Here is a 12,301-nt window from a genome sequence, read left to right as displayed (position 1 = left end):
AAAATGCGACAAAAAATATTCATGGGACAGACGGAAGGACAGATGTAAAACAGTATACCCCCACTTTTTTAAAGCGGGGGTATAATAAAAACAAGAAGGTGCCAATAAAGACTACAATGTTTCAAAATATTATGGTTTGTTGACAAGAGAGACCCATTCATAAAAAGGTTGGCTATTTTTTTCATAAAAGTAGTTTTCACAGAGCAATTGATCACAAAATATATATTCCAATATAAAAAAAAAAATTTCATAAATTTTAAATTGTATGTTATTTATTTTATGATATGTACATGTACTATAAGACATGTATCATTTTGCACTTTATCTTTTGTTTTTTCGTGCCAGCAGAAAAGCCTTCAGTGTTAGCAAAAACAGACTTATTCTCACTGACAGTTTCTATTGTACTGTAAATAGACATTAAATCATAAAAAATCCAAGAATTCCAAGTAAAAATAGACCATATAATACAATACATATGAAAATACCAATTCCCAACTGGTTTATCATATGCCCAGGCTAAAAGCATGAATACATGCATGAATAACAGAACCCAATGATTCATTTACTTAAAAAAAAACATTGCAGAAATTGGCTTCTGAAAATTAAAGCACTTTCACAGAACCATTGTTCAATATTCTTTTCAGCTAAAGCAGACATCTTAAAAATGATGATTAATTTGTAAGTGTGCATTTTGGTACAAAACATCTGTAATTTCTAAAAAATATATACTTTTACCTTTAATTACAATATTTATTATAGACTGAGTACAAAAAGAAACTGAATTTGTATCAAAATTTAAGGTTAGAGGCCAATGAATGGCAAAGTTTAACATGGCATCTCTACAAGGAATGGTTGAAAAAGCATATGTTACAGTAATTATTACATACAATAATATGTTGACAGCAGCCCTTGTATCCAAAAATCAGTTACAGAAAATGAGAGATATTTCAGAGTGATTTACACAAAATCAAAAGCATTCATATTGAAAAATTACCTTCAAGAGTGATTTTAACATGCTCACATTGTTTGTCCTGTACTTTAACAGTCAGGGATATAACTCTATAGGGTTATTACTGAAAAATAACATACATTTGTTATTGTGGACTAAAAAATCAAAGAACTGTGATAACATATGTATGTTACATGTTTCAAAGGGACAATATACATCACTAGTTTAGTTAAAATGCATACAAGTTCTATTGATATTACTATTGTCTTTATGTATACTTAACTATAGAAAGATATAACAGTTCATAGTTTGCCAATTTTGCATAGTACACCTATATGTTATTACAGAAAAAATATGCCTGTAATAACTAAAGGGTGTTATCACAGCTTCTCTATATCACTCCAAAGCATTTTCTCAGACATACATCATGCTTAATTACAATGTATTTTAATTTATTGCAAGAAATAATGACCAGAGCATGTAATGAGGTTCTGCACAAGCTTCCCAGTAATTCCCAAGTGTTTCATATAATAAGTTACATTCCTTTAATAACTAAGCTATGTCATTACAGCTAAGTTTATCCCTTAAAAGCCTTGTCTCATTGATTTACCATGGTTAATCAAAAATGTATTAATTTAATTAAAAAATTAATTATCAAGGCTATGCATTTAGTTTCTGCGCAAAGTCTCAAGAGTTCCCTAGAGCCCATTATAAATAAAAATATGTTTGATTTATTTTACAAATAACAAACATATGTTATTGCAGATTTAGAAAATTTAAGGAATAAAGAGTAGACAACTCATGAAAGTGTCTGTAATAAAACACGCAAGTTTTTTTCTGTAATAACCCTATAGACATGATAGAGTTATATCTCTGACTGTTTAAGACTTTTCTTCTTGAAAAATAATATAAAAATAAAGAGATGTCGTATGATCCCTAATGAGACATCTATCCACCAAAGTTCAAATGAAGTGGATGCAAGTCATTATATGCAACTATACGGCCTTCAACAATGAGAAAAACCCATACCGTATTGTCGGCTATAAAAGGCCCTGACATGAAAAATATGAAACTAACAGCCTAATTTATAACAAAACAATTAATGAAAAACAAATATGACAGACATGAACCAACAAAAACCCCTGAACTACAGGCTCTTGAATTGGGACAGACACAGAAAGACTGAATATTACTTTGAGGTCAAAAAGTAGAGCATGCCATATTCTACTCTTTATTAAAAAAACCCCTTAAAAATCAAGAACTCTGTAATCCATTTATAATTATGTAATTTACAAATGTATACAACAATAACACCATAGACAAGTCTGCTCTCTAATATAAAAAAAATACTTAATACAACAGACTAAAAAAACAGTACAAAATCATCACAAATTATAACTAGAGGTTCTAAGGAACATAAAATTTTGCCTCCTGGCACTTATGCATGATTTTCACCATGCTATGTAGTGAAAGACACCCTTGGGGGAAAATGGTCCTTTTAAAATAAGACAGTTTTAATGTCAAGCAGTGCACATTGCAGTGCAGTACTAGTGTTATTATGAACAGATTTACTCAGTTTTACCAACAATGGTGTTCATAAGTAGATTAGTCATAAAAAATTTCCAGAGGACTATTAAGTGACTGATTACCCGAAATTAGGTTTTGCAAATTGCAAGCTTTGCTGAGAAATTATAATCAAAAGTTTTCTTTTATTCCAATGTTCAATTCATCAAAAATGTCTCCCATGAAAGTTGGTTGAGGGCATCCTCAACAAAAAGTCTGAAGTAATATTCTGAAAAATTAGTTATCTTTAGTGGTTTCCAAGGAGAAATTTCTTGGAATTGCACAGAAAATGGATGACAGGCTCAAATTAATGACAATAGTTCACACTGGTCCATATTATGGATTTGGGCTGAGCTAGCTAACTATAAATCAAAAATGAACACTTTCTTTTCTTCATGCCATTTCATCTCCAAGAATAATGTCCAATTGTTCTTCCTCTTGGTTCAAAAAGTCCTCATCATTACTTCTAAGACTTGTATTTAATTTCTTTTCTGCATCTCCTGTCTCCATTTCTCCTTCGTCTAAATCCTTTGTTGCTTCATTTTTTCTCTCATTCCTTGCTTTATTACCACTATGCAAGAGACGGTTCTGGGGAAGCATTTTCATTAATTTTCTTCTATCCCTTTGTCTATAAAAAATATATAAACTAACAATAATATCTTTAAATACTTGTAAACCTCTTCATTATTCAAAATCCCCAGGTTTCTATTGGACAATGGCTTTTTATCCATTTCATGTGTATATATATCGTGTATATTGTCACTTGCAGATTGTGTCATCCTTGCCATTTAAATATAAAACAAAGTGATTTAACATCTTCTGTCACACATATTGTCCATTTTACTGAATGCTGCAAAAGCTGGTCAATACCCTTCAGGAAATACAAAGAAAAAAAGATTTACAGATTCTCATTATCATGCTATTTCAATATACTGTGAAAGTACTTTTATTCGTGGGGTACCAATATTCGTGGTTTTTGTGGATTGCTTAATCCACGAATTTAAGCGTCCAATGAAAGATAACAATGAGAAAAAAAAGTACTTAGACATTGCAGGGAGGCAAATTTTTTTATGGGATTGCTACAGACATTAGCATTATTATCATCAATAAAACTCTATAATGATTTAAGTAACAGTTCTATTTTATTAACAAAGCTCCAAGGAGCAATTTTGAAGGCATTGAACAGTTACTTTACATCTGTTCCTAGTAGATTTCTTTGTTTAGTTCTCAAGATAAAAGGTTGAACCAGAAAAAACTGACCTCCAGAACTTGGAGAATTTTAAGGGGTTGTAATAAAAATACTGTACTTGTACAAGTGATTTTTTTTTTTAGAAAATTAAGGGGAGATTATTCACACGATGAAAAGAAAATTAAAACCTTACAAATTTACTAATACAAGTAAATATTCCTAACATCTTCCAGTAAATAAACAAGTAAATATTCCTAACATCTTCCAGTAAATAAACATAACTTTTATATTAAAGTATTACCCCTGACAGCTACCAGGGGATAGTTTCTATTTTTATTCCTTTTTTATAAATCAAGGGGTAATTCAGAAATCAAATTTAATCCAACAATTCTTCTAAATTATCGTTCCAATTTCCATTTTATCACTGTCTAATGAACATTCAAAATAACTGCTCACTAACAATAAAACTATAAAATTGCAAACCTTTTCTTTGACTCAGCTTTTAATTCCTTTTTATATTTCTTTTGTTCTTCCGCAAATATTTCATCCACCATATCTTTGGTAACGTTTTTATCTTGTTTAATTAACTGTATATAAACACCTCCTGGTGTTCTTCTTCTTTTGCCATCCTACAATTTGTTTTCAAATAGGATAAAATGAATTTATAGTAAATTTAAAGCTATTTGTGTGGATGCAGATTTTCATTCAGTGACATTCAACAGTATAAAGCTATATATATAATTACTTTTCAATTACAAGCTGATTTACTTTGGATCTGTGTGTCCTTAAATGCATATTAGAACAAAAACATTTGCAAGTTTGAAAAAAGTACTGAAACTGTCTTGAACAACATTTTGGTTGGTGGATAAATATATTAATTTCTTTTTAAAATCTTTAAGCATTTGGCATGCTTGGTGTGACTTTGCCCAGAATACAACCGGGACCTAGCACACTCAAGCAAGCACACTACAATGAGACAATAAAGGTGGTTCAATTTCACAGATAATTGGACCATTTGGTTATTTACTGTTATCATAGACACCAAACATGCCAAATCTACAGATTTACAACCCTGCCAATGAAAATATGCGAACTTGTTTTTAACAGTAAACTAAATTATTAGTTTTCAACTTTCTCATAATACATAGTCATAGATCAGACACACACAAATCTATCTTTGTTTATGACTTATAGAAGTCAAATTATTTATACTTATATATGATATCAAGAATGTGTCAATAGTACATGGATGCCCCACTCGCACTATCATTTTCTATGTTCAGTGGACCGTGAAATTGGGGTCAAATCTCTAATTTGGCATTAAAATTAGAAAGATCATATCATAGGGAACATATATATGCATGTGCACTAAGTTTCAAGTTGATTAGACTTCAAATTCATCAATAACTACCTTGACCAAAAACTTAAACCTGATGCGGGACAGACGGACGAACGGAACGCACAGACCGAAAAACATAATGCCCCTCTACTATCGAAGGGGGGACATAAAAACGTACATGTATTTACAATTTTGGACTTGTTTAGGTCAGAAAATGATAGTTGTGTTTAAGTTAATTTACACTTCATAAAACAGGATGGAAACACATTATTTGACTTTGTTGTCAAAGTACATCACCTATGATTATAAAACTCCTTTGAAGAAATTACAAGGACATTAGCTATCTACAAGTAATGATCAGTCTGAACATATATTCCCTCACATCAAAGTTTTTATTTTCTTTTTCAATGAATAAAAAATTGCCTACACTAGTGTTTTTTTAGATCCCCACTAACAATGTTTTCTTAATTTCATGCAGATACAAGTCAATCTTTGGTACCAAAATTATATTTCAATAATAAAAGTTAGCTCAAGGGAATTACTGCCCTTTATAAAATGGTTCAAGTAAACATATCACATATTATTTATCAGTTGAGCTGTCATGCAATTACATATTTTTCAAAAGGTTCCATTTTTTTTTATTTCTAAATAAAACTTTTACCCCTAGTCAAGGGTCCTGAAATGATCATATAGTCAAACTGGTGCTAGGAGCCATCTTTGAGATGAAGAAGAGCAATAATAGCGCTGTTCCTTTACTTTTTGTGTGTTTTTTACTGTACATGTACTGATTTTATGTCATGGATAGATACCCCATATCCTTTGTTTTTCTATTATATCTATAATTAATAGTCATAACTGATTGAAAATGCTAGATTTTTACTGAAAGGAAATTCCTAGTTTTGGCCAATATGAAATTTTTATATTTAGGTAGATCAGACATTTTTAATGCAGCAGAAAAAAATGTTGCTATTTTTTCCAATCACACAAGATAATGATGCCTTGAAGTAAAACATTCATGGTGGCCATGGTGTGGAAAATATGTAAATGACTGTAAATGAGTATTTATGAGGAGTTAACAATAAACATTTGGAGTTTGAACTGTTTAAACTTACAAAAGTTTTCATACCACCCTCTTCTTCTATGTCCTCTGTAGCATACATCAACTCAATTGCTTTTTCTTTTCCAATCACACCTAGAATACGCTCTGAAATGGATAATTATTTCTTAGATTTTTTTTTTTTTTTCAATATATATATAAATATTAACTTGTTTTTGGCTCATTTCATAATACATCATGTACATATTACATGTACATGATGTATTATGAAAATGACCCAAAAACACCTTTACTACTTTTGCAAAAACCATTCTGTTTCTACAGTTGTTCTATTCATATCTTTACTTACACCATGTTTAAAGTCATATGATCATATGGAACATATTGAATCACTTGTAATCATTAGTATGAAATTAATGTTGATTATTCTGCTCCTTGTGGGCGCTGTGATTAGCAATAAAATATTTGTTTGTTTGTTTTTTTGTTTATGGAACGAGATATGATTAAAACACTGTATAATGTTCAGGTAATTATTGAACCACTGCATCATATAAAATTCTAAATACTAAACTAAGTCATCTGTGCTTGTTCTTTAAATTTTTTACAAATCCATGATGTAAAATTGACAAAAAAATTTCATTCTGTGATTGTTCATCTAAAATGTGGGCTGCTAATTAACCTTCAGGTTCTGGTGTCAAAGGTTATCGATTGCTACCTACATTATGTAGATAAACAATCAACACAAAATCATGGAGCACATGCATAATAAGTGAGATGATAGTGAATTGTTTATTTGTTTTTTTTTCCATATTATCAATGCATTTTAATTTGTTAATCAAACTTTTAGGTTGCAGTAGGTAAACTTCGGTAAAACCTGGTTTAAAGCAATTTTAAACTAAATCCCCTTAACTATAAGCATGATGTGTATATTGATACACATCCCAGATGATACAATTATAATACTTCTTGGATAGACATCCAGTTGGGCCTAAATCAAATCTTCCATACCTACGAGATAAGGTTTTTCTTCACGCAAATTTTCAACAATTGTTTGAACTACAGTTTCATCACTATCGTCAGGATTACAAGTACGGTAACGTTTCTGTCTTTTATTACTATGGTTATCGTGGTGTTTGTTATGCTGCTTTTTACGACGCTTATGTCCTCTTTTATTACTATCTTCTTCATTATCAGAGTCAATTACTTTCTGAAATGGGTCAACACTCTCTGGTTTCTTACTTGTTTCTTCGTCAAATGATCTATCATCCTCGTGGGCTTGTAAATAATCATAGGCTTCTACATTTCTATAACTGTTCAGAACATGATCTTTCCTTTCCACCCCTATTGACCCCATGGTCTGTGTTAAAGATTGTTCTGTAAGAACTGAGCCCCAAACATTATTCTGCCTTTTGCGCTTTTCCCCTGAACCAAAGTTAATATTTCTTCCGGATACGGTTCCATTTTGAGAAACACCATTGGTCGATGCCCTAATTGGTGACTTTATAACACTAGACAATTGAACATCTTTATTGTCCGTCTTTTTAGAAAAATATTTTGACTTTTTCAATTTCCACAAATCAGTGTCTTCGTCACTTGTAGCAGAAGAATCATTGTCATTGTCACTATTACTCATCAATGTACTTCTCTGACGATATGCATTATTCATGTTATTTGCAGAATCAGATGGACGTGTTATAACGGTATATGTATCTAAAGGATCTGGGTCAGGTTCCTTGTCACTAGCTTCTTCTTCAGATGAAGATTTTTTACTCTCTTCATTGTCCTGCAAATTAAAATCAAAAACAGAGTAATGCAATGAATGCATAGAAAATTCTAAATCACATATGTACTTTCTAGCGCTACATTGTATATCTAGTAAGTAAAAAACCAATATACATGATACATTGTTATAAGCTAGAAAGAAAAAAAATCAAGTTATTGTGGACAAGTTATGCTCAAAATGAAGTTAAATTACTCTTGTTAATAGTACATTGTATCAATTACAACAACCTCTATTGACATGATTGACATGATATTTGAAAGATTTGAAAGACGAAGAATTTTTTTTTTTACTTTGACTGCCAAGGGTAATACTTATACATACAAGTGTTTTTTTATTTACTTGTACAGGTCAATTATTTTGGAGGTAAAATTAAATCCCTTTTACCCTTAGATATTAAGTTTTTTTTTTCTTAATCAGTCAGGGGTGCTACTTAAACAAGTGATTTCATCATCACTTATTTCAGTGATATTAGTGTTTTCTTTGATCTTCAAATGCTAATTTCATTGATATTCCATATTTTCAATATCTTTTCTATAATTTTCCTACATAAATCAATTATCCCTTTTTCTTTGTATATTAATTTCACCAGTGCGCTTGGGCAGTAAGTTAGTGCAGTGCGCTAAAGCTTTTAAAAGTACCCTTGGGAATTTTTCTGTAATCAAAAATTCATTAACTACTCTTACTATCAGACAAAGATCAACAATATTAAGTAACCTGATTGGTTTTCTTTAGAGTTAGAATGATCTACTTCAAGGTTATGACCTGATCTACAAACTATTCCAGTTTTTGCATATTTTAAAAAAAACTGTAAAAGTGTCAGGCTTATCAAGCAAAAGACAATTTCTGTATATACATAGTTGTTTTTTCAATGGAATTGTTGTCTTTTTACCAATAAAAAAATCAAGCTTGTGGGAAAAATATCAAGAAAATGTTATTAACATTTATTAAAGTGATTACATTTTAACTTCTAAAATTACTTGTTTCAGTGATTTTAAAAAGTCTGTGTGAAAATTTTTAATATTTCACAGCCAAAATCACTCGAGGGAGTGATTCTGAAATCACTTGTTTAAGTACATGTAGTGCCCTGACTGTTAATATTTGAGTAAAATCTTAAAAATTAAAATTACTTTTCTTTTAAATTTCTCTGACTGCATTTCTATAATTTAATGTTTAATTGTCTGTCATTAAAACAAATGTCATAGAACTTTATCTTTACAATACATCATTGATCAAGTTAGAATATTGTTTTTGATCGCTACCAAATTTTTTTTTTATCAAATTGAAAATCTTTAAAAATCTGCTGTTAAGTCTAGAAAAACTCTTTTACTTGAGTTGATGCAAAGGTCAATAAGTATAAATGACATCATTGAACATGTTGAACAATCGGTTCTTACTGTGACATTACACATGTATTATGTTATAAGCAAATGCAAATTTGTCATAATCATGATAATATGACATCGTCTTAAACCAAACACTAGTTTAACCTGCCACATTCTATATGTGCCTGTCCCAAGTCAGAAGCCTGTAGTTCAGTGATTGTTGTTGGTTCATGTCCGTCATATTTTTTTTTGGTAAATTGTTTTGAATTAGGCCATTAGCAGTCAGAGATATAACTCTATAGGGTTATTACAGAAAATAACGCGTGTGTTATTACAGATACTTTCATGAGTTGTCTACTCTTTATTCCTTAAATTTTCTAAATCTGCAATAACATATGTTTGTTATTTGTTAAATAAATCAAAAATATTTTAATTTATAATGGGCTCTAGGGAACTCTTTGAGACTTTGCGCAGAAACTAAATGCATAGCCTTGATAATTTTCTAATTAAATTAATACATTTTTGATTAACCATGGTAAATCAATGAGACAAGGCTTTTAAGGGATAAAATTAGTTGTAATAACATAGCTTAGTTATTAAAGGAATGTAACCTATTATATGAGACACTTGGGAATTACTGGGAAGCTTGCGCAGAACCTCATTACATGCTCTGGTCATTATATCTTACAATAAATTAAAATACATTGTAATTAAGCATGATGTATGTCTGAGAAAATGTTTTGGAGTGATATAGAGAAGCTGTGATAACACCCTTTAGTTATTACAGGCATATTTTTTCTGTAATAACATATATGTGTACGGAAGCAAGTTAACTCGTACCATTGTTAACTCGTACCACGTAAACTCGTACCAAAAAAGTTAATTCGTACCAACGTAAACTCGTACCACTGGGAAGTCGTACCAATCAGAACTCGTACCACTGCAAACTCGTACCATTAAAAATATTCAAAAATACGAATGTTTTATGATTTTTTTTTTTGGTAAACTAAATAAAAAAAGTTGAATTACTTGAATTTTATACTAGATTTTAATGAAAACTTAGACAAAAATACGAATGTTTTTATGATTATTTTTTTTTTAAGCTTTATACAAAAAATTAAAATATCTTTGAATTTTATACCAGATTTTAATGAAAACTTAGACAAAAATACGAATGTAATTTCTTAATTACCATGCTTATACATATATTAAATTCCTTTGATTGTGTGATTATTGGTTGATTATTAACTAATCAACTTGTTTAATCATATTAGCATGATCATATTCTGCTAAAATGTGCTGAATATTGTATAAAAATAAATTTCATACTTTCTAACTGTTGGTCATAAACAATTTTAAACCTTTAAAACACAATAAATAAATTCTTTCATTAAATAAAATTCCTTTTAGAACCAATAGAAAAATACTATTCAATGTTACTGATTTGGAATGATTAAAAATTAAGTCAAATAGTTGTCAGTAAAAGTTTAAAAAAGAGTCTATTCAAGGGAGACAACAAAGCCAATCTGCCACGGTTTTCTCTATCCAATTAGACAAGGAAAATTAGCTACAAATTGGTCATTGTAATTTCAAATTATATACATTTTACAGACTTAAGAGGTATTGAGTGAAATTAAAGTATATATTCATCATTAAACACCATTTGAATGCATTTAAATAAGTTGGTACGAGTTTACAATGGTATGAATTTACCGTGGTACGAGTTAGTAGTGGTACGAGTTTGCATTGGTACGAGTTTTTTTTAGTGGTACGAGTTGACATTGGTACGAGTTTACAATGGTACGAGATAACTATAATTCATGTGTACTATGCAAAATTGGCAAACTATGAACTGTTATATCTTTCTATAGTTAAGGCCAAAAAAAATATATGTCTGTTTACGGTTACCCGACCTACCCTACTTTTGAGCGCCGACCCTAAGTAATTTTATTTCCGTCGTAAAGTGAAAAATAAACTGAACTTGTGTCAAAAGCGAAGTTAGTGTTGCAAATGATATAAATCAATTGCCTGATACATCCCAATGTTCACAATCGTGAATATGACAGCTGTTTTAAGGAAATTCGCAACTCGTGTGATGAAATAAACACTTTGCCGCCATTTTTTTCCAAGGGAAATAATCTGATCATCAAAAATACGGGTAAACTTGGCCCATGATCAGCTCGGACCTAGACAGGTCGAAACGGCACGACTCAAAATCATGTCACAAAAAATAAAATGAAAAAATAAAATGAAAATACCGACCTACCTACCCTATTTATTTAAAGTATGTAACCTTAAACAGACATATATTTTTTTTTGGCCTAAGTATACATAAAGACAATAGTAATATCAATAGAACTTGTATGCATTTTAACTAAACTAGTGAAGTATATTGTCCCTTTGAAACATGTAACATACATATGTTATCGCAGTTCTTTGATTTTTTAGTCCACAATAACAAATGTATGTTATTTTTCTGTAATAACCCTATAGAGCTACATCCCTGACTGATTAGTTTCTCAATTGATTTGTTACATATTTTAAAAGCCTAGGCCTTTTATAGTTGACTATACAGTATGGGTTTTTCTTTGTTGAAGACCGTACAGTTGCCTATAATTGCTAACATCCACTTCATTTGAACGGTAGTGGATAGTTGTCTCATTGGCAATCATACCACATCTCCTCATTTTTACTTTGAACAGTTGAACTGTATATCTATTTGAACCAAGCGTGTAGAAATTATCAATTCTTATATTTTCTGTTTATAATATTTTCTTCGTGGATCAAGTACTTGGACATCTCATACATCTATGCCCTGTCTAAATATAATTTATTTATCAGCATGATGGACAACGTATTATAAACGTTTCTGTTGTCTACGAACTTGCTTAATTTGTCAAATTTGGTGTGTATTATTTGAAACGATTCAGTCTCTACATATTGCAACCTTATTTTCTTGCTCGTCCTCATCAGAATCCAAAATTTCTCCCTCTTCAAAATCGTCCTGTTCCATGCTTCCACACCTTCTTAAAATCTGGAACTTGCAGTAAAACCAAAGGCTTACATATGTATTATCAAACCGGGAACCAGATGTAGTTC

At 30.4% G+C, this 12,301-nt stretch overlaps 1 protein-coding gene across 1 annotated transcript; it reads right to left on the bottom strand.

The window, feature by feature from the left end:
• Positions 1–1,814: 1,814 nt before the first annotated feature.
• On the bottom strand, positions 1,815–12,291 carry LOC127733082 (phosphorylated adapter RNA export protein-like). The gene is made up of 5 exons (XM_052242367.1): positions 12,150–12,291; positions 7,106–7,880; positions 6,153–6,244; positions 4,185–4,330; positions 1,815–3,140 (listed from the first exon to the last, which is right to left on the bottom strand). Exons 1-5 carry the CDS (start codon positions 12,213–12,215, stop codon positions 2,906–2,908), a joined length of 1,314 nt encoding a protein of 437 aa, XP_052098327.1. The 5' UTR covers positions 12,216–12,291; the 3' UTR covers positions 1,815–2,905.
• Between the last annotated feature and the right edge of the window lie 10 nt (positions 12,292–12,301).

This window comes from Mytilus californianus, unplaced genomic scaffold (genome assembly GCF_021869535.1).
Source record: "Mytilus californianus isolate M0D057914Y unplaced genomic scaffold, xbMytCali1.0.p SCAF_3, whole genome shotgun sequence".
NCBI classification, from domain to species: Eukaryota; Metazoa; Mollusca; class Bivalvia; order Mytilida; family Mytilidae; genus Mytilus; species Mytilus californianus.
This window is presented reverse-complemented; position numbering and strand designations above follow the sequence as displayed.